The following is a 27852-nucleotide window of genomic DNA, read 5'->3' as shown; positions in this document are numbered from 1 at the left end:
TTTGAGTGACTTTTCTTTCTTTTTCTTGCCTAATTGCTCTTGCTAGGACTCCAGTCCTATGTTGAATAGAAGTGGCAAGATTGGGTATCCTTGTCTTCTTAATCTTAGAGGAAAAGCTTTTAAGTTTCACTGTTGAGTACGATGTTACCTTTGGGCTTGTCATATGTGACCTTTATTATATTGAGGTATATTCTCTGTACTGAATTAGTTGAGAATTTTTATCATGAAAGGATGTTGAATTTTGTCAAATACACTTTATTGCATCTAGTGAGGTGGTCATATAATTTTTATCCTTTGTTTTGTTAATGTGGTGTGTCACATTTATTGATTTGCATATCCTGGAGCATCCTCGATCCTGGGGATAAATCCCACATGATCATGGTGCACATCTTTTTAATAAGCTCTTGAATTAAGTTTGCTAGTACTTTTGTTGAGGATTTTTGTATCTGTATTCATCAGGGATATTGGCCTGCAATTTTCTTTTCTTGCAGTGTCCTTGTCTGGTTTCAGTATGAGGGTAATGCTGGCTTTTGAAATGAATTTCAAGAGTTCTTTCTTCTTCAATTTTAGGAAAAATTTAGAAGGATTGGTATTAATTATTCTTTAAATGTTTGATAGAGTTCATCAGTTAAGCCATCTAGTCCTGGCATTTTATTTGTTGGGAGATTTTTGATACTGATTCAATCTTCTTTCTTGTTATTTGTTCAGAGTTTCTATTACTTTATAATTCAGTCTTTATAGCTGTATGTGTCTGGGAATTTATCCATTTATTCTAAGTTGTCTAATTTGTTGGAATAAAAGTGTTCATATTAGTCTCTTATGATCCTTGTATTTCTGTGGTATCAGTTATAATGTCCTCTTTGTTTATAACTTATTTGAGTCATCTATCTTTTTTCTCAGTCTAGCTAAAAGGTTTGTCAGTTTTGTTTATCTTTGCAAAAACCTAACTCTTTAACTTTTGTTGGTTTTGTCTGTTGTCCTTTTTGATTTATTCCTGCTTTACTCTTTATTTCCTTCTGCTAACTTTGGGTTTAGCTTGCTCTTATTTTTATAGTTTCTTGAGGTATAAAATGAGGTTGTTTGTTTAAGATCTTTCTTGCTTCTTAATGTAGGCATTTATTGCTATAAACTTCCTCCTTCAAACTACTTTTTCTCTATCCTATAAGTTTTGTTGTGTTGTTTCCATTTTTAGTTTTAAACATATTTTTGATATCCCTTTCCATTTTTTCTTAGATCCAATGGTTGCTCATAAGTGTGTTGTTTAATTTTTACATATTTATGAACTTTTGAGCTTTCCTCTGTTGTTGAGTTTTAGTTTCATACAATACTGGTCAGATAAGATACATGATATGATTTTAATCTTCTTAAATTTGTTAAGATTTTTTTGTAGTCTAACATATTATATATCCTGGACCATACACTGTGTGTGCTTGAGAAGATATGTACTCTGCTGCTATTGGATGCAATGTTCTATATATATGTGTCAGGTCCATTTGGTATAAAGCATCATCAGGTTCATTATTTCTGCGCTGATTTTCTTTCTGGATGATTTATCCATTGTTGAACGTCAGGTATTGAATTCTCTTGCTATTATTGCATTACTCTCTATTTCTGCCATCAGATCTATTAATTTTTATTGAACATAATTAGGTGCTCTGATATTGGATGTGTTTACATTTAAAATTGTTATATCACATAATGAATTGATCCCTCTATCATTGTATAATTACCTTCTTTCTTTCTTGTTACAGCTTTTGAATAAAAGTCTTTTTTGTATAAATATAGCTATCCCTGCTCTCTTTTGATCACTATTTGCATAGAATATCTTTTTCCATTCTTTTACTTTAGTCTATGAGTGTCCTTAAAGCTTAAATGAATCTCTTGTATGTAGTGTGTACTTGGTTCTTATTTTCCTGTCCATTCAGTCACTCCATGTCTCTTAATTGTAGAATTTAAACCTTTACATTTAGAGTAATTTTTGATAGATAAGGACTTACTATCACCATTTGGATAATTACCTTCTGGTTGTTTTGTAGTTACCTTGTTCCTCAATTTCTTTCGTCATGAAATGATGATTTTTTTTGGTAATGATATGCTTTGAGTCTTTTCTCTTTATTATTTGTGTATCTGTTGTGGGCTTTTACATTGTGATAACTATGAAGCTTTTGTAATACATCTTATAGTTATGAAAGTTCATTTTAAGCTGATAGCACTTAAGTTCAATTGCAATTAAAAGTGTTACAAATTTATTTGCCAACACCTACATTTTATGTTTTTGTTGTCACAATTTACATCTTTTTTTGTTGTGTCCATTAAAAAAATATTGTGGTATGCTTATTTTTGACTCTTTTGCCTTTTAACCTAAATACTTGAGTTCAAAGTGATTTATACATCACCATCGCAGTATTAGAGTATTTTGTATTTGACTATTTACCTCTAACACTGAACTTTATACTTTCATGTTACTTACTAGTGTTCTTTTATTTCAGCTTGAAGAACATTCTGTCAGTATTTTTTGTAAGAGATATCTAGTGTTGATAAATTTTCTCAACTTTTGTTTCTCTGAGATGTTTTTATCTCTCCTTTTCTGAAGGACAAAAGTTACTGGCTAAAGTATTCTTGGTTGGGGTTTTCTTTGAACTCTTTGAATAATAATCCCACTGTCTCCTGGTCTGCAAAATTTCTGCTGAGAAACCTGCTGATAGCTTTAATGGTGTTCCCTTGTATGTGTCGAGTTGTTTTCTTTTGCTGCTATGAAGGTTTTCTCTTTTGAGAGTTTGACTGTAATGTGTCCCATTGAAGATACCTTTGTATGGAATCTGTTTGGGGATCTTTGGGCTTCATGTACCTGGATGGCTATATCTCTCTCCAGATTTGGGAAGTTTTTAGCAATTATTTCTTTAGGTTTTGTGTCCCTTTCTTTCTCTGTTCTCCTTGCGGCACTCCCATAATGCCAATATTGTTTCACTTGCTTATATCCCATAATTCATGCAGGCGTTTTCTATTCTTTTTCATTCATATTTCTTTTTTCTCATCTGACTGGAAAATATCGAGGGATCTGTGTCAAGTTTATCAATTCTCTCTTCTCCTTAATTGAGCCTGCTTTTTAAGCTCTCCATTGAATTTTTCATTTCACTCATTGTGTTCTTCAGCTCCAGAATCTTTATTCTTATGGTTTCTATCTCTTTTCACATTTTTGTTCATGCATTGTTTCTCTGAGTTCATTGAGTTGAATATCTGCATTCTCTTGGATCTCCCTGAGCTTTCTTAAAATAATTATTTTGAATTCTTTTTCAGGTAACTCATAGATCATTTCTTTGGGGTCAGTTACTGGAAATTATTGTGTTCCTTTGGTGGTGTCATGTTCCTTTGCTTTTTCATGTTTCTAATGGCTTTGCATTGATGCCTGTGCATTTGAGCCTTTTTGGACTGGCTTTGGTGGGGAAAAATTTTCAACTGAAGTTGGTTGTAAGGTGTAAGTGCTGACTGGGTAGAGTGCAGTATCTCTGGTTACTGGAAGGGCACAGTGATGTTGTCTCCATGTCAGTTGAAGTCAATGTTGGTGTAGACTATGGGGCTCTGCTGTGGTCAAGACTGTGGAGGTTCTGTTGGTAGGAGTGGTGGGTAGAACTATTAAGATTCTTCAGAGGCAAAGGTTGCTGGGGTTCTCCTCTTTTCCTTTTATTGCCCTTGGGTGGAAGTTCTAGCTGAAGGGATCCTCTTTGTTCCAGGTCTGGTGCACTGGCACTCAGAGAAGCAGCAGAGCTGGCCTCATAGGATCAGGTGTGCATGGAACTGCCAGAACACCTTGGTCCTGGAGCACAGATGCTCTTTCTTGGTGGTGGCACCAGCATCTGAGATGTGGGCATGTGAAGATCTCTCATTGAACTGGGGTCTGTGTCTTTGGGGATCACCAAAGTGACTGTTCCTAGGGAAGGGGGAAGAGGACACAGCAGTGGCACAGGCCCTGGAATCACAGAGTGCAACAGTGACTTGGGTCCAAGGGGTTGGGTCCAGTAGCAGCCTGTTCTGGGATGGAGGGTCAAAGCCATGACTTAGAACCCTGGGGGCAGGGCACAGAGCAGCAGCAGTGCAGTCTGTTAATGGCAGGTCAAGTTGCAACTTATAACCCAGGGGGTTTTAGCAGAACAGTAGCATCTTGGCCCCAATGACTTTGGGTCACATCCCTGCTTGGGACCCAGATGGTGGGGTGCAGAGTGGCAGCTGTGCAATCCTGGTTATTGAAGGTCAAAACCCTGACCTAGGATCTGGGGGCAGGCTGTAGAGCAGTGGCAACTTATCTCCATTAATGGTGGGTCAAAGCTGTGACTTGGGACCCAAGGGCAGGGTGCAGAGCAGCAGTAGCTCCAGTCACAGACAATGAACTGCTGTGGCCTCTTGTTTCCAGACAGCAGGGCACATCAGCAACTAGGTCCCTTGGGGACAGGTCTCATTGCAGCAGCAGCTCTAGCCCCAGGGAGGAGTTGCAGTGGTGGGGACTGTAGGCAGCTCTGTTAGCTAGCTTTGGTGTTGTTGAAGGCTATGGAATTCTTCAGTAATAAAGTCTGCAAACATCCATGGTGGTAAGACTTGCCAGGGTTCCCTGGCTTTCCTTTTCCCTGTGGGGTGAAAACCCTCTGAGGGAATCCCTCTAGGCAACAAGCTGCTATAGGGGATGTGGTGATGCAGGTAAAATGCTTTCTGTGCTTTTCTGTGCAGCCATCCTTGGCTTTTGAGCTCCACAGGGTTTCTGCTGCTTTGTTGTAGTCCAGAGCTATTTTTGTCAGTATATAGTTGTTTGTTTATTGTTTTTGTTGGGGAGACAGGGTTGGGACCTCTTAACCCTCCATCTTGCTGATGTCACCTCCTCATTTAATGTTTTTTTAATAGTTTTTTTCTGTGTTGAGAGTTACCATCAGTTCGATCATAATGTCTATTTTTTCCTTTAAATCCATGAACATATTTATAATAGCTCTTCTAAAGGTCCTTATTGGCCAATCCTGATATTTGTGTAATCTCTGGATGCATTCCTATTAACTGTTTTTTTCCCCTGGTTTGGGGTCATATTTTCCTATGTGCATGTCTAGTATTTTTTTTATTATATACTACTTACTATAGATTCTATGGTTTTGAATCTTGATTGTGTTTTCTTATTTTGAAAAGTACTGCTTTTTGTTTTTGAAGGTGTTTACTTTATTTTTGCCTCAGCTTTGTCCTGTTGAAGTTTGGTTGGGGCTTTGTTAGTCCACACCTAGATTAGTCCTTTCTTTAGAGCTAGAGGATCCCTACTCCTAAAGTGTGGCCTTTTTGAGCTCTCAGCTAACCATTCTGGATATTAGCAAGTTTTCTCCACTGTGGAGGATTGGGAGCCCCGTGTCTCCCATCACCTTGCACTATCTGTAGTCTCCACTCAGCTCACAGCTCCAAAATAATTTTTTTCCCAGACTTCATTCTGTTTTGTACTGTTTATTGACAATTTAGTATTTTTTCAAAGACTTAAAGGACTTTATGCAAATTTCAAGTGCCCTGTCTATGCTGATACCTTAGATAGTTTCTGTGCCACAATTTCTACTCACCCTATTAGACCCAAACCTTAATCTCTGTCTCTGAAAAGAGATTCTTTGTCTATACTTGAACTGTACTTCTCTTTACTACCAGGAAGTCACTCTGAAGAAGAAGACCAAGGTGAATAATGTGTTTCTCTTCTCTAAGGGATCACAGTCATATGCTGTTTCCATTGCCCAAAAGTATGTGCTTCCTGTGTTTTGTCTAGTTTTAATTTTTATTTATTATCACAGTTTGTATACTTAGCCTTTATAGTTCCTAGTACACATGCTAAAAAAGGAATATATCAGAAACTCAGATATATATTTTTATAACAAGGAGATATAACAATTTTATGTAACCTGGAGGAAGGGTCATATGCTTGTTCAAAGTTTCCAAGGTATCTAGGTTACCTTTGGGCTAAAACCATATCCTTTTGCAGGACAGAAAATGGATAACAGAAGAGATAAAAGTTTTCCTGTGCATCAGGAGTCAGGCTCAAATGTCCAATCTCAAATTTAAAAACATGGAATTGTTCATTCTCACAGACATAGTGGTAAATAGATTCCTTCATTATTTTATAAAATTATACTTAAGATAATTCTTTAGTTATAAGTATGTATCATCATTTTCTTTTTATAATTTAAACTTTATTGTCATCTATAACTGCTGCAGAAACTTGCAACTAGAGTTAAAAGCATTTGTATTGCCTATATTAAACAATAAATTAAGAATTCCAAACCAATAAGCCAATGATAATAATCCTTATTTTTATTGTCACACCAAATTTATTTTATCATTATAGTTTATTGTTCATTTTACCAGATTTTAAGCTTACAACATTAACATAATTTGAGGAAACATTGAAGACTATTGAAATATATATGAAAAGTAAATAAGTTTATGTAATGAGGTAAGAAATGTCTCATCATTTTTCAGAGATTTCACAGTTCATATATTTCTCAACTTAGTTTGTTCAAGCATTTCTTGTATATGTGAGAAGAAAGATACGGCAGTCAATAGTAGGTTGATGTCTGTATACTAAGACCAGAAAGACCAAACACCTTAGAAAAACTGGACTTGATTAAATTTAAAAACATGGCAGTAAGTATAAAAATAACACATACTACCAAGTATTTTAAAATTATATTCAGCATACATTTATTAATGGAATTTATTAATATGCATTGATTTTAACTTTTACATTTTAAAATTTGGCAGCTAGTGTAAATGACTTTGAAAACTTTTAAAAGTGGCAAGTGTAGTTGTTCAAAAGTCATTCAGAAACTTTTGATGTTAAATGAGTTGTTATTTTTTGTTGCTCATGCAAAAAAAAGACGGAAATAATGACAATAACAGAAATGATCAAAGGTATAATTCTTGAGTAAAAAGACCAAGTTGTCAAAGCAAATAAAGACACATCTCATCATTTCCTACAAGTTCTTAAGAACATGTTTCTCTGTTGTTGATTTAGGCATCTATTTTTTCAGGTCAGGGAACAAATGAGTTGCTTATTAAAGTGTGGCCAACCATGGCTTTGGGCTTAAGGTCCAGGATCTGATGATCTCCAAAGGTCTATATTTGATTTATCTTGAACCAGAAACCTATTAACAAAAAAGACAACTTATCTTCTCCCACACACTCAACATATATTGCTAAAACACAGACAGAATAAATGCAGTAAACTCTTACAATCCATTAAGGGAATAATGGAAACACATGGGAGTCTCACTGGTCTATAGCAATTCTAATATTCCACTGGAAATTTTGGAAGATGCCCCTAATATAAGATTAGGAAATTTGGCACCTGTCACCATTTGAAATGTTCCTTGATTAAGTCCTTGTTCTACTCTCTGGAAGTAGTTCCTTAGACAATTGCTCCACCTTCTGCGATGATCATTTTCTGAGATCATCCTCCATAACCACAGCTGAAGAAAGCTGTGTAGAACATGTCTTCCCTGGAAACTGAATAGCTTTGAGCCTGCCTGCTGTCTGTAGAAACTTTGGGATGCAGAGGTCTTCTTGCATGTTAATCAATTATAATCTCTTAAATCTAGACTGGCAGTGATTTTGCCAATAAAGCTCTCACAAAAACTTTGTGAGTTTTCTGTAAGTTTTATTTTAGTCAACTTCATTTGTCAAAATCTGTGCACACTCAAAATTATTTTCAAACCAGGCCTCTCTCTAGACTTAACTAGCATACTTTGGGCATATCCTTTTTTTGTGACTATGCCTTTATTAATTTTTCTGTGAGACATCTTTTACAGCTTGAGGAACTTACTAGGAATCCCTAAAGTCTTTTAGAAGAATTAACAAATGATGTAAAAAAAAAAAGACACATCATGATTTGTTCTTAGCCTGAAAGTAGTTTCTTTATGGAAGTTTCTGGATTTGGTGTTTGTCTTGAAGTGTGTTTTAATGTCCACTTATTTGATCTGAGAACAAACAGTCTCATTTTCAATCTTATAAGTCCTAGAATATCTGGGCTCTTTATGCTCCTTTTTACTTTGATTGCAAACTAGCCAGTACTTTACTAAACTATTTCTTTTACTGTTTGAATTTCTTTTTATTTTTAATTGTGGTAAAACACATAATATATAATTTACCATTTAACCAGTTTTATGTGTACAGTTCAGTAGTGTTGACTATATATACCTTGTTGGACAACAGATCTCCAGAACTTTTTCATCTTGCAAAACTGAAGCTCTAAACCCATTAAACAACTCCCTATTTCCCCTCCCCACAGCCCACAGTAACCACCATTTTACTTTTTGTTTCTATAAATTTGACTATGTTAGATACCTCATATAAATGGAATTATACAGTATTTGTTTTCCTGTGACTGGTTTATTTCACTTAGTATAATGTTCTCAAGGTTCATCTATATTGTACCATATGACAGTATTTCCTTCCTTTTTAAGGCTATTATTTCATTGTATGTATATATCACATATTGTTTATCTATTCATTCATTGATGGACATTTGTGTTGCTTCCAACTCTTGACTTCTGGGAATAATGCTGCAGTGAACATGAGTGTGCAAATATCTCTCTGAGTCCCTGCTTTCAATTCTTTTGGATAAATACCCAGAAGTGGGATTGCTGGATCATATGGTAGTTATATTTTTAATACTTTGAGCAACATCTATCCTGTTTCCCAGCAGTTGTGCCATTTTACATTCCCACCAACAGTGCACAAGGGTTTCAGTTTCTCCACATCCTCATCAATACTTGTTATTTTTTATTTTTGTTTTTTATAGCAGTCATCCCAAAGGTTGTGAGGTGATATCTCATTGTGGTATTGATTTGAATTTCCCTAATGATTATTGATGTTGAATATCTTTTCATATGCTTCTTGTCCATCTGTATATCATTTCTGAAGAAATGCATAATGCTAAATAATAGCAGTTATGGAAGCATCTTTTATTTATTCCTGACTTTAATGAGAATGCTCCTATTGTTTTATATTAAGTATATTTCCTTTAAGGTTGCCTTTTTCAAGTTTCTTTATATTCCTTACCAATTAATATTGAAAAAATCATTCTCAATCAATCATAAAAACTGAGATTTTTATATGGTTCTTCTCTTCAGTCAATGTAGTGAGTTAAATATAGAGCCATCTTTGCATCTGGACTAAATCCTATTTGAACATGCTGCATTTTGAAATATACAACTTCATTTAATTTACTATATTTATTTTGGATTTTTGCGTTTATATTAATTTAATAGTCATTACTGCTATTCTCCAAATATTTGTCTCTCCACCTTTGGACATATGGAAGTGAACTTAACTGACTTTTTTATTGTGGTTTAAAAAAACATGTAACATAAGATTTACCCTCTTAGCAAACTAAGTGTACAGTTACAGTATTGTTAACTATAAGTGTACAGTTACAGTATTGTTAACTATAAGTACAATATTGTACTACAGATCTCTAGAACTTTTCTATGTTGTAAAGTTGAAACTTTATACCTATTGAACAGAAACTCACCTTTTCTCCCAACCCCAGTCACGGCACCCACCATTCTACTTTCTGCTCGTATGAACTTGACTACTTTAGGTACTTCATATAAGTAGAATCATGGAATGTTTGTCCTTCTGTGACTGGCTTATTTCACTTAGCATAAAGCCCTCAAATTTTTTCCATATTGTTTCATATGATAAGATTCCTACTTTTTAAAGACTGAATAATATTTCACTGTGTGTATCACATTTTCTTTATCCATTCACCGTTGATGAACATTAAGATTGGTTCTATATCTAGTGGTGCCTTTGTCTAGCCTTGTTATTAGGGTGGTGTTGGCCTCATAAAATGAGTTTTGAAATGTACCCTCTTCTTTTTTGGGGGAAGAGGTTAAGAAGTATTGGTATTAATTCTTTGAATTTGGTAGAATTCATTGGTGAAGCCATCTGATTCTGGACTTTTCTTTCTTGGGAGATTTTTGATTACTGTTTCAAACTTCTTATTTGTTATTGATCCGTTCAGGCTTTCTATTTCTTCTTAATTAAGTTTTGGTAGGCTATCTGTTACTGGGCATTTCCCCTACTGCTTTTAATTTTCTCTTTGACTTTGACAATTTAATTTTATAATGTGCCTCAGTGTAGAACTCATATGTTCTACCTATTTGGAGTCCTGTAGGCTTCATAAGTCTGGATGTCTATTTCCTGTCTCAGATTTGGATATTATTTCTTTGAATAAGCTTTCTGTCTTTTTCTCTCTCTCTCCTTGTGGAATATCATAATGCATATATTGTTGCACTTGATGATATCCCCTAAATCTCATAGGCTTTCTTCACTATTTTTCATTCGTTTTAATTTTTTTTAAAGATTTTAAAATTGTTTTTTCCTTTTTCTCCCCAAAGCCCCCAGGTACATAGTTGTATATTCTTCGTTGTGGGTCCTTCTAGTCGTGGCATGTGGGACGCTGCCTCAGCGTGGTTTGATGAGCAGTGCCATGTCTGTGCCCAGGATTCGAACCAACGAAACACTGGGCCACCTGCAGCGGAGCGCGCAAACTTAACCACTCGGCCACGGGGCCAGCCCCCATTCTTTTTAATTTTTTATCTTCTTGCTGCATAGTTTCAAATGACTTATCTTTGAATTAGCTGATTTTCTTTGGATTGATCAGGTCTGTTGTTGAAACTCTCTATTGAATTTTTCATTTCATTCATTGTATTCTTCAAGTTGAGAATTTGGTTTTTTTTTTTAATGGTTTCTACCTCTTTGCTGAACTTCTTGTTTTGTTCATATATTATTTTCCTGTTTTTGTTCAGCTGTCTATCTGTGTTCTCTTGTAGCTTGTGCTGAGCTTCTTTAAAATAACTATTTTGAATTCTTTGTCAGACAATTCATGGATCTCCATTCTTTGAGATCAGTTCCTAGAAATTTGTTGTGTGCTTTGGTAGTACCATGTTTTTCTGATTTTCCATGTTCCTTGTGGCCTTGCCTTGATGTCTGCACATTTGAAAGAGCAGTCACCTTTTCCTGACTTTAAAGGGAAACAACTTCATCTGTGGGTGAGCATGAAGGTGCTGGCTGGATGGGGTGCATGGCAGCACAGAGTCTGATGCCAGATTGTGTAATGAAGATTTAGGGTGTGCAGGGCTTTTGGGTCTAGAAGCATGTGGCAACACTTGGTCTAGGGCGACTTATAGTGGTGCTGGCCTGGGTACTGCACAGTGATGTTTGGTCTGGAGGGGTGCACAGGCTATAGGGAAGCTCAGCAGCTTGAGCTCCATGCAGCTCCATCACCTTGGGTCTACATCAGTGAAGGCTGTGGGGGGTCCATGGTAGTAGCAAGTGCTGCTGCGGTCCTCAGTGGTCCATTCTTCTGGGGTTCTCCTGTTCTTTATTCCCCAATGGGGAGAAGTAACAGCTGAGGACCTTCCTCTTGACACTAAGCTATGCCAGCCTGGGAATGGAATGATGAAGGTAAAATGCTTCCTACACTTTTTTATGTGGCCATCCTTGGTATTTGTCATCCACTGGGTTGCTGCAACTTCTTATTTGTATTCCAGAGTACTCCCAGTGCTGTTTTGTCCATGGATACTTGTTAAATCATTGTTTTTGTGGGACACAAGGACTGGGACCTCCTGGTCCACCATCTTGCTGATGTCACTTCTCTATTATTCAGTTTCAAATGGCTTTTATTCTCAGTTGTATATAATTGTATTTATATGCTTAGTGTATCTTTCAGTTAAATGCAAGAAGAATTAGAAATACTGTTATTAAATAAGCTATGTGGAGCATAAAATGATAATTCTGCTGATTTGCGTGTTGTAAATTTACTTAGCACATAAATATCAATGTTTGAATGGAAAAGCAATGATATTTATATCCAGTTGAGCTTTACACTTAATGAGAATAACACTATTATAAATTTTGAATGTTAAAGAGAAATGCTTGCAAATAGCAATATAAAATGTACTCTCTTATCTCATTGTTTACAAATGAAAAATAAATGTTGAAAATAACCTGGTGTTTGTTTTTATGTCAACTTAAAAGACTTCAAAATATCAGCACATAAAGCAGAATTTAGCTTTTTTATGCAACTTCATATTGTTAAATTTCAATTTACAGTAATATATATTTGAATCAAAACAAAAAATAACATACATCTTGAAAATTTTGTTCATAAATTGTGCTTCTTCCTATATAATTGATGTAAAATAAATAGAGGACTTTACTTTTAATAAGGAAAATGTAACTTTTGTCATTGCACGTGTAATGAATATTATCACGGATTATGTTTAAATCTGAATTGTATAATATTCAATGTTGATCCAAAATTACTTTAAATTAAACTTTTGTAATTTATATACCTTGACAGTATAAAAATATAGCCCCAAATTCTTTGAAACTTCCAGTCAAGAAGTGTAGTCTCTGTACCCTCCTGTTGAGTTTGACTAGCTTGTAACCATTTCCCTGAGTAGAATACGGTGTAAGTGATGCTCCATGGCTTCTGCCTGGCTCATTTGGAATGCTCAGTCTTGAGAAGCTCAAGCCCCAGGGAGCCCACATATAAGATCCTCTGATCAACAGCCTTAGCTGGGGCAGACATGTGAGTGATGAAGACTCTAGCTTACTTTCTCCTTTGAGTCACAAAACTTTTTAGTTTGATGAAGTCCAATTTATCTGCATTTTCGCTTGTCACTTGTACTTTTGGTGCCATATTCAAGAAACTATTGCCTAAGCTAAGGTCATAAAAATTTACTCCTAGATTTTATTCTAAGACTTCTATAATTTTAACTCATATTTATGTCCACAATCCCCTTTGAGTTGTATATAGTGTGACACTGAGGTCCAACTTCATTCTTTTGCACGTGGCTATTCAGTTGTTCACAGCACATTTGTTGAAAAGACAATTATTTTCTCCCTACTGATTTTTTTTAATGTCCTTTTAGAAAATCAATTGATCATAAGAGTTTATTTTTGAACTCTTGTTTCTATTTCATTGATCTCTATACCTGTGATTATTCCCAGTATCACATTATCTTGATTATTGTAGTAAGTTTTTATATCAGGAGGTAGGAGTTCTCTGACTTTTTTTTTTACATTCAAGATTGTTGTGGGTATTCTAGGTCTCTTAAATTTCTATATGAATTTTAGTATCACCTTATCAATTTCTGCAAAATAGCCACCTAGGATTTTTATAGGAATTAAATTAAATCTGTAGATCATTCGAAGTGTATTGTGATCCTAACAATATTAAGTCTAACAATCCATAACCAGGGCATGTCCTACCATTTATTATATCTTGTTTAATTATTTTCAATGATGTTTCTTAGTTTTAAGCATACAAGTCTTACACTTATTTTGTTAAATTCATTCTTAAGTATTCTATTGCCTTTGATGCTGTTGTAAATAGAATTGTTTTCTTAATTTTATTTTCTGATTGCTCATTGCTAATGTATTGAAATACAATTGAGTTTTGTAACCTCAAACTTTGCTGAATTCATTTATTCTAATAGGTTTGGGCTTTCTTGGGGTATGTGTACTCCTTAGGATTTTCTATATACAAAACCTGCAAGTACAGATAGTTGTATTTCATTCTTTCTAATATTGACATCTTTTATTTTTCTTGCCCAATTGCCCTAGCTAGAAACTCCATTACATTTTGTCTTTTATTATGTTAATATGGTTCAGTCCTTATTAAACCAACCAAGTATTTCTGGGGTTGTTGATTTTCTCTGTTGTTTTTCCCTACTCTATTTTACTTATTTTTGCTCTAGTCTGTATTATTTGCTTCCTTCTGCTTTCTTTGGGTTTACTTTGTTAATTGACTGTGGCCTCTCTTCTTTTTCAAAATAGATGTCTGTATGGGTCGCCTGGTGGCACAGCAATTAAGTGCACACATTCCACTTTGGCGGCCAGGGGTTCACTGTTTTGAATCCTGGGTGCGGACCTATGCACTGCTTGTCGGGTCATGCTGTAGCAGTCATCCCACAAAAATAGAGAAAGATAGGCACAGATGTTAGCTCAGGGCCAGTTTTCCTCAGCAAATGGATGAGGATTGGTGGCAGATGTTAGTTCAGGGCTAATCTTCCTCAAAAATAAAATAGGTGTTTGTAGCTATAAATTCTCCTCTAAGCATCACTTTAGCTATATCCCATAAATTTTGGTATGGTGTGATTTTGTTTTCCTTCGTCTCATAGTATTTTCTATTTCCCTGTGATTTCTTATTTGAACCATTGGTCATTTAGGAGTAGGTCGTTTAACTTTTACTTGGTTGTGATATGTATTCATACTCATATATACCTTCATACACATAAATAGACATACTTAGAAATCATGAGTTCTCATGGGCAACTTTAATTTCAGTCCATCCCCTCAGGTCTTGTTCTTTCCTCCCTTTGTTTTGTATGTGTATGTCCTTTCTTCCACAGTATAAACTTGACTCTGAAGAACATCAACACGTTTACTCACTTGATATATCCTATAATGCTTTTAAATGTGTTTCATAATTGCTTAGCACATAGCACTAGGGTTAAAACGTACTAAAAAGAGTTCAGGATTTTGTTTGCACCTTAGTCTCTTGACTAAGAATGAAGATATATGTTAGATTTGTATTCTTAGGTTACTTGGATTAGTGCTTTGTTTTTCCTTTTAGAAGCTTCATTTGTTTGTTCATTTATTTTCACTTTTACTTCTCTTTTCTTATCCTGTTGATTTAATGTGATTTTTTTGAATATGCACAACATTACCCTACTTCTCGAAGTATAAATATGCAAAAGGTGTACTTAGAGAAGTACCATTCCCTCTGTATTGCTTCTCTTTGCACTCCACAGTCTCCTGCCAGCCCCTTGAAGATAACTAAGTATACTGTTTTCTGATTTATCTTTCTTGTGTATCATTTTGTAAAGGTAAGTGTCTTTCTACTTTTTTTCTTATTTTGCTTTCTTCTTACCCAAAGGCTGGCATAATAGATATCCTCTTTTTCATTTTTTTCCACTTAATGTTATGTTCTAGAAATAATGAAACAGCTTAAAATACAAACCCATTAAAACTTTTCTCACAATTTTCATGTCAGATCTAGAATTATGATAATTTACTTATAACTTTATAAAAGTGCGAGAAAGTGGTACTGTACACTTGTTCTAAATTTGAAATCTAGAAATTTCACAATAGATCTGTTTTTCTGTTTAGTAGACTAAATGCATCTTTTCATGTAGCTCATGATGGAGAATCAACTGAAAATCTTATTCTTGAGAATGAAGCAGTGTCAAATACCGACATGCAAATGTTGAAAGCAGCTGCTAGAATGAAGAGACGCAATGGTAAGTATAATAATTATAGATATCTTTTAAGTTATTTTAAGTTAAGCTCATCGAAAGATCTTTTTTGTTTGGTTTATGAATATGTGTTTGAGCATACATTTTGTAGGAATTTTACCCTTTGATGTGAGTGTAAATACCCTAAGATAACTAGAGAACTAAAGTGAAAGCTTTGATACTTTTTGTTTGGTATTTGCATGGTCTGTGACTACCATGTAACAAGATTGCTTCCACAAGCACTCATGAAAACTATTCACACAAATTTCCCACTTCAATTACATGATCTATTTAAATAAATATTTTCACTGCTGTAACTTTACAGTTCTCTTTCTCTAATTTTACACAAATTAGAAAAAATTTTTCAGATTACTTGGCATACCCAGAAGTTTTATAATCGATCTGTTTTTCTATTTAGCATTTCTTATAATACAGGAAAAGGATAGTATAGCTGTTGAAGATCAATTACCTGAAGACATAGCTTTAGTTTTAAGAAGCCAATTTCAAGCTAAGAATTTTGAAGCTACCGGAAATGAAAGTTCTGATAGTAAGTAATTAATTAAAAACCTCAAAAATTGTTTTAAATTAAAATTTAAGAGAGCTTTGTTCCATAGTTCATGAATATGTCTACAATTATTGTGTTCAGACTTTTAGATCTTTATTGGTGATTTATCTGTGCATTCTATAATTCCTGAGTTAGATGTGCTAAATTTCCCACTATGATTATGGATTTCTCTATATCTTATGTCAGGTTTTGCTTTATGTCGCATGACACTTTATTATTAACATACATATAAATTTAAAATTAATAATTTTCTTAGAGGACAGTCCTAATGAAGGAAACTACTTTATCATTTTTATAGTTTTGTTTGTTCATTTGCCTTAACCACCTGCTGTTACTGTAGCTCCACCCATTTTCAGATTGGTATTTGCATGATAGATGTTTTTTCTATCTTGCTGCTTTAGCTTTCCTATATCTTTATGATTTTTTTCTGTATCTCTTGTATGAAGCTCACAGTTGTGTATTTTCCAAGTTCAGTCTGATATCTTTGTCTTTTAATTAGCACTGATAATTCACATTTCACCCAATTTTGTTATTTTGAGGTTTAAGTAACACCATTTTCTTGTTCTTCCTGTTTTTCCTGCCTGATCAGCTTCTTTTACTCTCTTTTCTGCTCTATATTTTAATATTATTACACATTTTTTCTTAGACATATTTATACCCCAAATTTTAACTTTATTCTAAACTATGAATATGGTAAGAAAGCTAGAGAATATTTTAATTAACATTAACCAATATTAAATTATTATTAATTTTAATTTATTGATATCTCTATCTAAAAAGTAACAAGACTGATTCTATGTGCACAAGTGAAAATGTAGTCACATATATTTATGCTTCAATAGACAGTCTCTTTTAATTGTTTATTACCACAAAGTATGATTTGCTTATATCATTAAGAAATGAGATGAAATATTGTTGGTTAATTACCATATATTGCAAATCTAGTACTTAAACTACAGATCTGCTTCTCTATTTAGTGCATTTAAAAGTCTTTCTTCTTCTAACTCAGAGCATGGATGAAGTATTATATAAAAATGTTTTGCTTAACAGTAGGAGCTGCTGGAAAGAATAGACTCAGTAGTAAATATGATAATTATGAAAACTATTAAATTATTTTAATTATGTTAATTTTTAATTAAATTAAGCATAATTTGGCTCATAGATACGTGTCCTGATACAACCTTACATGCATCCACTGTCAAATTTTCAAAAATTGTATTATTTAAATTTCTTACTTCTTGATTTCCTTGAGTTTTTTGTTCATTCTGCCCTTTACTGTCAGATGCATATTGGATTCTCCTATTTTGATTTTGAATTTATCTTTTCTTGTAGTTCTGTCCTCTTGTTCTTGTACTGCCTATGTTATTAGATGCACACAAATTTTAAAAATTACATATTTTCTGGTGAACTCAACTTATTATTTTTTATTAGAGACCATCTTAATTTCTGGTAAGGTCCTCTGACTTATATCCTATTTTGTCTGACATTGACATAACTGTAACAGATTTATTTTGATTAGTATTTTCATGACATATCTTTTTTCATTTATTTAATTTCTACCTTTTTGTATTAAAATTTAGTGATGTATCTTATAGTTTATAGTTAGATTATTTATAAATCCAGTGTGATTGTCTTTATCTGTTCCTAGAACATGTAATGTATTTATAATTATTATAATAATTAATATATTTGGATTTAAATATTTTGAGATACTTTCTGTTTTTCCCATCTAATCCATCTTTCTATTTTTTTAATTTATGTTGGAATTATGATTATTATTCCAATTTTTAAATCAATCATATGTTTAAAATTTAAAAGCCATTAAAAATGTGAATACCTTAGGAAAATGAAGTCCACTTTCAACTTTCTAAGTGTATATATGAAGTAACAGAGTGCCTCCACATACTTTCAGTAAAAACGCTCATGATTTCTACACTTAACTTCATAGTTCATTTTGAAAATTCACCAGCCTTCTTTTTTGATCATTTAAAAAATTGTGGTTATTTGTTTGTTATAAAAATGAGAGGAAACTTTGGATGTTTCTTGGTATATTTAAATAATTCAGAGGCTTCACAATAAAGCAGTTTTAGGCTTTGGTGGATTAAAAGCCTCTCTTCCTCTAGCTGAGAAAATGCATAAGATACCAGATGAAAATATTTTACCTGAAGATACAGTTTTAATTTCAAAATTTAGAATCTCAAATTAAGAATCTTGGAACTTCCAGAGTGACATCAGCACCATGGTGGAGTGAACTCTTCCCTTAGTCTCTCCCCACTAAGTTACGATGAAAATGACATTCATAAACCAACAAAAGATTCCACACAGCACAATAGACATCTGAAAGATCCATGCAGCCATATGTCTGAAGGTGGGGATGCTGGACCCCTCAGGAAGCAGTGGTGGAGGTAAGCAGATCTCCTCTCCCTCCTGAGCAGCAGCAATCTAGGGTGTGGGACCTCACATAGTAGCAGCGTGCAACTCTGAGAGGAGAAGGGGGACAAAGTAGCCTTCCATGGGAACATTCTCACTCTCAGAATTGCCTCCAAACCCATGGGAACACTCCACACCCAGGCAGCTAAGCAACCATGGTGGCACCCTCACCAAGTTGAGCAGCCCAGGTGGGAAGACAGTGAGTACAGAGCTGGAGCATGCAGGATTGTGTGCACTAAAGAAAACACCCCTCTCCTGCTCCCGCCTGGCACACCAGCTTGGCCAGTCAGCCAAAGCAGGGAATCCCCACCAAAGTGTCTGTGACTACATGTGTAAAGCATCAGTGGCCAACAGGCAAATGCAGATGGGCCCTGCCTGCACAGCTTCTAATGGACAGGCACAACTGCAAGGGATTGCAGCCAGCTCAGAAAACACAGCTCCTGCTCCCCATGGTGGTGGCAGGTGGAATCTGTGACTAGATACTACCACTATGCAATGACATAAGTCCAACCCATCAAATAGCATGAAGAGGTATATTAACACTCCAGACAAGAAGGAAAAAACAAGTACCCAGAAGTCAATCCTGAAGTCACAGAAATTTGTAACCTAAATGGCAGAGAATTCAAATAGTTATCATAAAGAAACTCAGCAAATTACAAGAAAACTCAGAAAGACTGTTCAGTGAACTCAGGAATAAAATTAATGAACAGAATCACAATCACAAAAATGACTGAAACTATTAAAAAAAATCAGAAATGTTGGAGATGAAGAACACAATGAATGACATAAAGAAAAACCTGGAATCCTTACAAACCAGAACTGATATTATGGAGGACAGAATTAGTAATTTAGAAGACAAAAATATAGAAATGCTGCAGATGGAGGAGGAGAGAGACTAAGACTAAAAAGAAATAAAGAAATTGTCCAAGAAATATCCGACTCAATTAGGAAATGAAACATGAGGATTACAGGTATTCCAGGGGAAGAAGAGAGGGAGAAGGGAGCAGAGAGCTTGTTCAAAGAAAGAATAGCTGAGAATTTCCCAAACTTGTGGAAGGAGGTGGAACTACATGTAAATTAAGCTAATAGAACTCCTAATTACATAAATGTAAAAAATCCTTCTCCAAGGTATATATCAGTAAAACTGGCAAAAGTCAATGACAAAGAAAAAATATTAAGGGCAGCAAGGCAGAAGAAAATAACCTAGAAAGGAACCCCTATTAGGCTTTCAGCAGATTTCTCAAGAGAAAGCTTACAGGCTTAGAGAGAGTGGAATGATATATTCAAAATTCTTAAAGACAAGAGCTTTCAGCCAAGAATACTCTATCCAGTGAAACTATTCCTCAGATACAATGGAGAAATAACAACTTTCCCAAATAAACAAAAGCTAAGGGAGTTCATCACCAAAAGACAACTCCCATAAGAAAGGCTTAAGAAGGCCCTCATACCTGAAAAATAAAAGAATTTACAAAGCCTTGAGCAAGGAGATAAATAGACAAATTCAGAAAATTGCAGCTCTCTATCAGAACAGGTTAGCAAACGCCTAATTTTAACATTAAAGATAAGGGAAGGAAAGCATCAAAAGTAACTATAATCACTTCATTTTAATCACAAACTCACAACACAAGATGGAATAAATTGTGATAATAACTTAGGGAAGAGGAAAGGGATGAAACCTGCTTAGACTAAGGAAATATGAGTGGATCAGAAAAGGGACTATCTTGTCTATGAGATTTTCCATAAAAACCTCATAGTAACCACTAAACAAAAAATCAGAACAGAGACACAAATGATAAAGAAAGAAAAAACTGAGAAAACCATCACAGAGAAACACCAAATTGAATTGGCAGTCAGAAATACATGGGATGAGAAACAAGAGAAATCCAGAACAACCAGAAAAGAAGTGACACAGTGGCACTATTAAGCCTTCATATATAAATAATCATTTAAATGTAAATGGATTGAATTCTCCAATCAAAAGACACAGAGTGGCTGGGTGGATTAAAAAACAAGATCCAGAAATATGCTACCTCCAGCAAACGCATCTCAGCTTTAAAGACAAACAGGCTCAGAGTGAAGGGGTGGAAGACAATACTCCAAGCTAATGGCAAACAAAAGAAAGCAGGTTTTGCCATACTTAGACAAAGCAGACTTCAAGATAAAAAAGGCAATGAGAGACAAAGAGAGGCAATATATAATGATAAAAGGGACCCTCCATTTATGAAGTGGCTATAACACTTATAAAAGTATATGCACCTCACACAGGAACCCCAAAGTACATACAGCAACTATTAATTGACCTAAAAGGAGACATTAATAGCAACACAAAAATAGTAGGGGGCCTCAACACCCCACATACATCAGTGGATAGAACATCCAGACAGAAAGTCAACAAGGAAATAGTGGAATTAAATGAAAAACTAGACCAGATACACTTAATAGATATATATAGAGCACTGCAACCAAAGAGAGTAGAATACACATTATTCTCAAGTGCACTTGGAACATTCTCAGAGATAGACCATATGTTGGGAAACAAGGCAAGCCTCAGTAAACTTAAGAAGAAGACTGAAATCATATCAAGCATCTTTTCTGACTATAATGCTAGGAAACTAGAAATCAACTACAAGGAAAAAGCTAGGAAAGTGACAAGTATGTGAAGACTAAACAATGTGCTACTGAACAGCGAATGTATCAAAGAATAAAATAAAGGAGAAAGCAAAAAATACCTGGAGACAAATGAAAATGAAAATGCAGCATATCAAGTCATATGGGATTCAGCAAAAGTAGTCCTAAGAGGGAAATTCATAGCAATACAGGGCCACCTTAACAAATAAGAAAAATAACTCTTGCTGTTTGCAGATGACATGATTTTTTATGTAGAAAACCCTAAAGAATCCATCAGAAAACTATTAGAAATAATCAACGACTACAGCAAAAGTGTCAGGGTACAAAATCAAATTAGAAATATCAGTTGCATTTCTGTACTCTAATAGTGAACAAACAAAAAGAGAACTCAAGAATACAATCCTATTTACAATTGCAACAAAAAGAATAAAATATCTAGGGATAAATTTAACCAAGAAGGTGAAAGAGCTATACAATGAAGACTATAAGACATTATTGAAATAAATTCATGATGACATAAAGAAATGGAAAGGTATTCCTTGCACATGGATTGAAAGAATAAATATGGTTAAAATGTCCATACTACCTAAAGCAAGCTACAGATTCAATGCAATCTCAATCAGAATCCCAATGACATTCTTCATGGAAATAGAACAAAGAATTCTAAAATTCATATGGGACAACAAAAGACCTGGAAATAGCTAAAACAGTCCTGAGAAAAAAGAACAAAGCTGGAGGCATCACAATCCCTGACTTCAAAATATAGTACAAAGCTATAGTAATCAAAACAGCATGGTACTGGCACAAAAACACACATACAGATCAATGGAACATAATTGAAAGCCCAGAAATAAAACCACACATCTACAGACAGCTAATCTTCAACAAGGGAACCAAGAAGATACAATGGTGAAAGGAAAGTCTCTTCAGTAAATGATGCTGGGAAAACTGGACAGCCACATGCAAAAGAAGGAAAGTAGACCATTATCTTTTGCCATTCACAAAAATTAACTCAGGACCAGCCTTGTGCCCTAGTGGTTAAGTTTGGCATACTCTGCTTCAGCAGCTCGGGTTTGGTTCCTGGATGTGGACCTACACCCACTCATCAGCAGTCATGCTGTGGTGGTGACTCACATGCAAAATAGAGGAAGATTGGCACAGATGTTAGCTTACAGTGAATCTTCTTCAAGCAAAAAACAAAAAATAAAAAGGAAGATTGGCAACAGATGTTGGCACAGGGAAATTCTTCCTCAGCAAAAGAAAAAAAATTAACTCAAAAAGGATTAAAGACCTGAAGATAAGACGTGAAACCATAAAACTCCTACAAGAAAATATAGGCAATACACCCTTTGACATCGGTCTTAGCAGCATCGTTTTGAATAGCATGTCTACTCAGGCAAGGGAAACAAAAGAAAAAATAAACAAATGGGACAACATCAGACTCAAGAAATTTTGCAAGGCCAAGGAAACCAGGAACAAAATGAAAAGACAACCCACCAACTGGGAGAAAATATTTTCAGATCATATATCTAACAAGGGGTTAATCTCCAAGATATACAAAGAACTCGTAAAACTAAACAACAAAAAAGCAAGCAACCCAATCAAAAAATGGGCAGAAGATATGAACGGAAATTTCTCCACAGAAGGTGTACAGATTGCCACAGGGCACATGAAAAGATCTTCAACATCACCAATCATTAGGGAAATGCAAATCAAAACTACAATGAAATACCACCTTACACCTGTTAGGATGGCTACAATTACCAGACAAAAAATAACAAATGTTGGAAAGGATGTGGAAAAAAGGGAACCCCCATACACTGCTGGTGGGAATGCAAATTGGTGTAGCCACTATGGAGAACAGTATGGAGATTTCTCAAAAAAACTAAAAATAGAAATATCATATAACCCAGCTATCCCATTACTGGGTATTTATCCAAAGAACTTGAAATCAACAAGTCAAAGACATGCACCCATATCTTCATTGCAGCATTATTCACAATAGCCAAGTTGTGGAAGCAACCCAAGTGCTCATCAACTGATGAATGGATAAAGAAGATGTGGTATACATATACAATGGAATTCTACTCAGCCATAAAAAAAGACAAAATCATCCCATTTGCAACAACATGGATGGACCTTGAGGGTATTGTGTTAAGTGAAATAAGCCAGACAGAGAAAGACAAACAGCACATGATTTCACTCATATGCGGAAGGTAAACACATGAAGAAAGAGAACAGATTAGTGGTTACCAGAGGGGAAGGGGGTTGGGGAGTGGGCATAAAGAGTAAAGGGGCACATATATATTTGATGATTGACAAATAATAACGTATAACTGAAATTTCACAATGTTATAAACTATTACTACCTCAATAAAATAATGAAAAAAAAATCTTGGGACTTCTAGAAAATAGTTTTTGACAATTTGACTATGATATGTGTATGTGTGGATCTCTGAGTCTATTTTAGTTTGAGTTTGTTGAGCTTCTTTATGTGAAGATTAATGTTTTTCATAATATTTGGGAAGTTAATGACCATTATCTCTTCACAAATTATTTCTTCTTTCTCTCTCTTCTTCCCCTCTGGGATGCCCATTATGCATATGTTGATACTCTTGAGGGTTTTTCCACAAATCTCTGAGGCTCTGTTAATTTTCTTCATTCTTTTTTCTCTTTGACCTTTAGACTGGATAATCTCAATTTACCTCTCTTCATTTTTACTGATTCTTTCTTTGCCTTTTTAACCCTACCTTTGATTCCATCTCTTTCACTTACTGTGCTTTCAACTCCAGAATTTCTATTTGATTATTTTAAAAAAATTCTACCATGTTGCTGATATTCTTTCATGGTAACAAGTTGTTATAATTTCCTTTAATTCTTTAGACATAGTTTCCTTTAGTTATTTGAACATATTTGTAAAAGCTCATTTAAAATCTTTGTCCAGTAAGTTTGATGTCTGGGCTTCCTCATAGGCAGTTTCTATTGACTGCTTCTTTTTCCTTCTGTGTATTGGCCACTTTCTTGTTTCTTTGCATGTCTCATTTTTTCTTTTGATTGAAGACTGGCCATTTTAAATATAATGTGCAAGTATGGAAATATATTCCTCCCCTTCCCCAGGGTTTGTTGTTTTTATTTATTTGATTGTTTACTGAATTTATTGACCAGTCTGTAAAGTCTGTATTCTTTGTTCCTTGTGGCCACTGAAGTCTCTGCTCAGTTAGCTTAGTGGTTTGCTAATGATTGGACAGAGATTTCCTCAAATGTGTTGAAGTCTCTCAGCCCCTGCTGAGGGGCGCTGTGTTTGTGTTGGGGCATGCCTTCAGTGCTCAGGCAGGAAGTTTATAAATCTGCTCTAGCTTTCACTTCATGCTTACTCAAAGCCTCAAGGTTATCCACAGGTGAGAGGTTAGGAAATTTTCGTGTCTTTCCTGGATATGTACATAGTCCCATATAAGTTCTTTGCCTTTTAGATTCCCAGGAATATATCAGAGCTTTATAAAGCCACCTTTTATGGACATCCAGTTCCCAGTATTTCTTAAGACTTTTTAGTTGGACTCTTCTTAGCCCCAACTGGTAATGCTGCATCACACAGCTACTGTGGTAAACAATTACCACTGATAGATTTTGACAAATGTCCTGGGGATATGGTTGCTCTGTACAGAGCAGGCAGCTCTAGGTCTGGTCAAATAAGTACATGCCCTGACAGTGCAGCTTTTCAGCAAGCTACCAGATGTGTCAAATAGTTACTATTCTCTAGGAATGGTGTTTTGGGGAATCTCCAAACGTATTTTGTCCTCTCTAGTGGCTGCTAAGCTGCTGGTTTTCACAGCTACTATGTTTGTAGTGCTGTTAGTTTACAAGGCAACAATGGACCTGGGGAGAGAGGAATGGAAGGACAAGTTAACATGCTAGAAACCTCATTGGTGTTACCCAAAATCAGCCATTTAAGTAAATGCTTCTCATATTGCTGCAAGCCTTTATTTAAAACCTAGAGTTCTCAAAGTGTTGACTCTGATGATTATCGGCCAGCATTCTCATTGCTTTTAGGGAGGAATAGGTTTTTGGCTGTCCTTACCCTGCCATTGCACAAGTGCTATGTTGAGTATTACTTTGGATGGTATGAATATTATCCTCATGTTTTTGTTTGTGGTTACTTTTTAAATATTTTTCTATATGTGTTTTTAAATCTCTTCAATCATTTTGTTGAAGTTTATTTCTCTTAAGCAGAATGTAGTTTGAGTTTCTTTTTGATACAAATATACAAATCTTTGCTCATTTTGTCTATTAACAGGGACTTTAAGTTATTTGCTTGTCAAAACAAATACGGTTAATATTCTTTTCTCTTGTTTCTACTTTCTGTTCAAATATTTCCTTGTGGTTTTCCCTGTTTATGGTTATATGGGTAATGCTTCGCTTCCTCAGCATTACCCATATAATCATATAATTCATTCTAGGAATTACAAAGATGCATACTTTTAAGTAAAAATCTTTATATTTAAATTCAAAGGTAATATGCATTCACTGTAATAAATTCAAGCAGTACGAAAAAGTATAAAGAAAATGTCTTTCTTCCCTTTACTCTTCCTTCCCCAATTCACTCCAAAGTGATTAACATTATTGATAATTGAATGTATATCCTATCAGAAAGTGTTTTAAGCATATATAAGCTCCACTCATTTATAGAGTATTTCATACACAAAAAATGGGACCATTTTTTTCTTACGTTTAATAAAATATTGTGCCTATCGTTTCATCATAACAGATTAGGTTTTCAATGGCATTTATTTATCAAGTTAATGTTTTTTGTTATTTAGATAGGTTTTACTTCTTTCTTATTACAACCAATGATGTAATATGTGTTCTTTGCACATATGTCCTTGATTTTTGGTCATAGCATTATTGTAGGGCTTTGTAGGATTGTTAAGTTTAATACATGCATATTAAAAAGTGATAGAGATTGCCAAATTGTCCTCTGAAAAGTTTTAACAATTTATCTTCTCCTCCAATGTGAATTGTGTTCCTTTCCTATCACCCTCCTCAATGCTGAATAATATAAACCTCTAATATTTTTGTCAAATTGGGTCCCAGATAGAACTTTGTTGCTTTAATTATCCCTTAAAAACATGAATGAATTTTATTTATTTAACAAACAACAAATAATTTATTTAACAAATATTTAAATACTTGACAAATATTATATTTATTTAACAAATACAGCTTTGTGCCAGGTCCTGAGTTTGGGCTTAATACTATATACTTATCAATTTTATCTACTTATTTTTCTGGGTCTTGTTTGTTCATATCTTTTGAGTATTTGTATATTCTCACTTTATTTTTCAAAAGCTCTTTATTGTATATATTGACCCTTGTGCTTTTTTATATATGTTGTTAATAAATATCCTCAATCTATTATTTATATTTTCATTTTTATTTTTGGTGTCTTTTTCAGTAATAAAATTAAAAATCTTCTTGTGTATTAATTTTTCCTTTATGTCTTCTGGGTTTCATGACAGGCTTAGGAATGCCATTTCAAACTCAAGATTATTTATGCATATCCTAAAATTGTTCTGTTGCCTTAATAGCCTTTTTCTTTACAACATTTATTTTCTGTTACTCCATTTGGAGTTCATTTTGTGTGTGTCTCAGGGTTGGTTTTGATTGCATTTAACAGGAAACTTTAATGTAACAGTAGTTTTAACAATGTGGAAGTTTCTATCCCACATAAATAATTCTGAAACTAGGTAGTCAAAGGGTCTGGTGGTTTCACAGTAACAAGGAACCAAGATCTATTTGTTGCTCTTTCTTCCTTACAAAGCTGCCTCACATTTGTATTCTAACAAGGGGAAGAAGGTGACTTAAAGAGAATGCCGTCTCTCTTTAAGGAGAGTTCGTGAAATTTCCACATACACTTTCACTTACATTTCATTGTCTAAATTAGAACTCAGTCGTATGGCTATCCCTGAGCGCAAGGGAGGCTGAGAAATGTGTTTTATCTGGGCTGTAATACACTCCTGCTAAAAATTGGGATTTCGTTACTGAAAGAGAGGATGATAATGGACTATGCATATATTCATATATAATGTAAGATAGGAACTTACCATTAATTTCTTCTACATAGTGAGCTGATTGTTTCAATACCCTTTATTGAATAATAGTATCTGAACTGAATTAAAAGAAACTGTATCAATAATTAGATTTTGTAGGTTTATGAATTTATTTCAGGATTCACTATTCAATTACATTGACCTACTTGTATCTTCTTGTCCTGGTTCACTAAGGACAAATTTGATAATTCCTATAAATTTGGTGTCTGACAGACTACTTTGATCTTCATTATATCTAGTTTTCAAAATTTTCTTGACTATTGTGCATTTATTCTTTTGTAAATTAGCCTATTAAGTGCCACCAAACAATTCATTGAGCTTTTAGCTACTTTAATTGATTTATCATTCTAGTTTATAGTTTTCAAAATTTTTGCCAAAACTTTTAAAATTTTATTACTAATTGCTAGTTTTTTAAAAAACTATTGTGATTAGAAGGTAATATTTTCTATTACATTTTCTAAATGGATATCACAGATCTGCAGAATTATTGACATTTGAATGTTTGCCTTTATTCTGCTACTTTATTGAGCTCTATTAATTTTCATTATTGATTATCTTGGAAGTTTTAGATGGAAAATTATATTAATTGTATATAATGATCATTAGTGCCTTTACATTTTTCCTCATTTCTTTTTTTGTCATTTTGCATTAGTTAAGATCTCTTGCATAATGCTAAATAATTAGCAGTTTTGAGAAGCATCTACTATTTATTCCTGACTTTAATAAGAATGCTTATAATGTTTCATATTAAGTTTAGTATTTGCTTTAGATTGACTTTGTTCAAGTTTTTCTTTATTCCTCACTCATTAGG

At 34.3% G+C, this 27852-nt stretch overlaps 1 protein-coding gene across 21 annotated transcripts in view; it reads left to right on the top strand.

Annotated features, from left to right (window-relative positions):
• Window positions 1–27852, top strand: part of CCDC7 (coiled-coil domain containing 7) — a 463736-nt gene that overhangs the window by 216146 nt on the left and 219738 nt on the right. For 17 of the 21 annotated variants that reach the window (XM_070601703.1, XM_070601701.1, XM_070601699.1 and 14 more), the window contains 2 exons: window positions 15216–15320; window positions 15733–15861. In XM_070601703.1, coding sequence (XP_070457804.1) covers window positions 15216–15320; window positions 15733–15861 — 234 coding nt within the window. Of the gene's footprint in view, window positions 1–5658; window positions 5748–5986; window positions 6101–15215; window positions 15321–15732; window positions 15862–27852 lie in introns of all 21 variants that reach the window. The other 4 variants (XM_070601714.1, XM_070601721.1, XM_070601713.1 and 1 more) reach the window with 2 other exon arrangements.

Source organism: Equus przewalskii, chromosome 30 (assembly GCF_037783145.1).
Source record: "Equus przewalskii isolate Varuska chromosome 30, EquPr2, whole genome shotgun sequence".
NCBI classification, from domain to species: Eukaryota; Metazoa; Chordata; class Mammalia; order Perissodactyla; family Equidae; genus Equus; species Equus przewalskii.
Note: the sequence above shows the minus strand (reverse complement) of the source record. Positions and strands in the feature narration are given on the sequence as shown.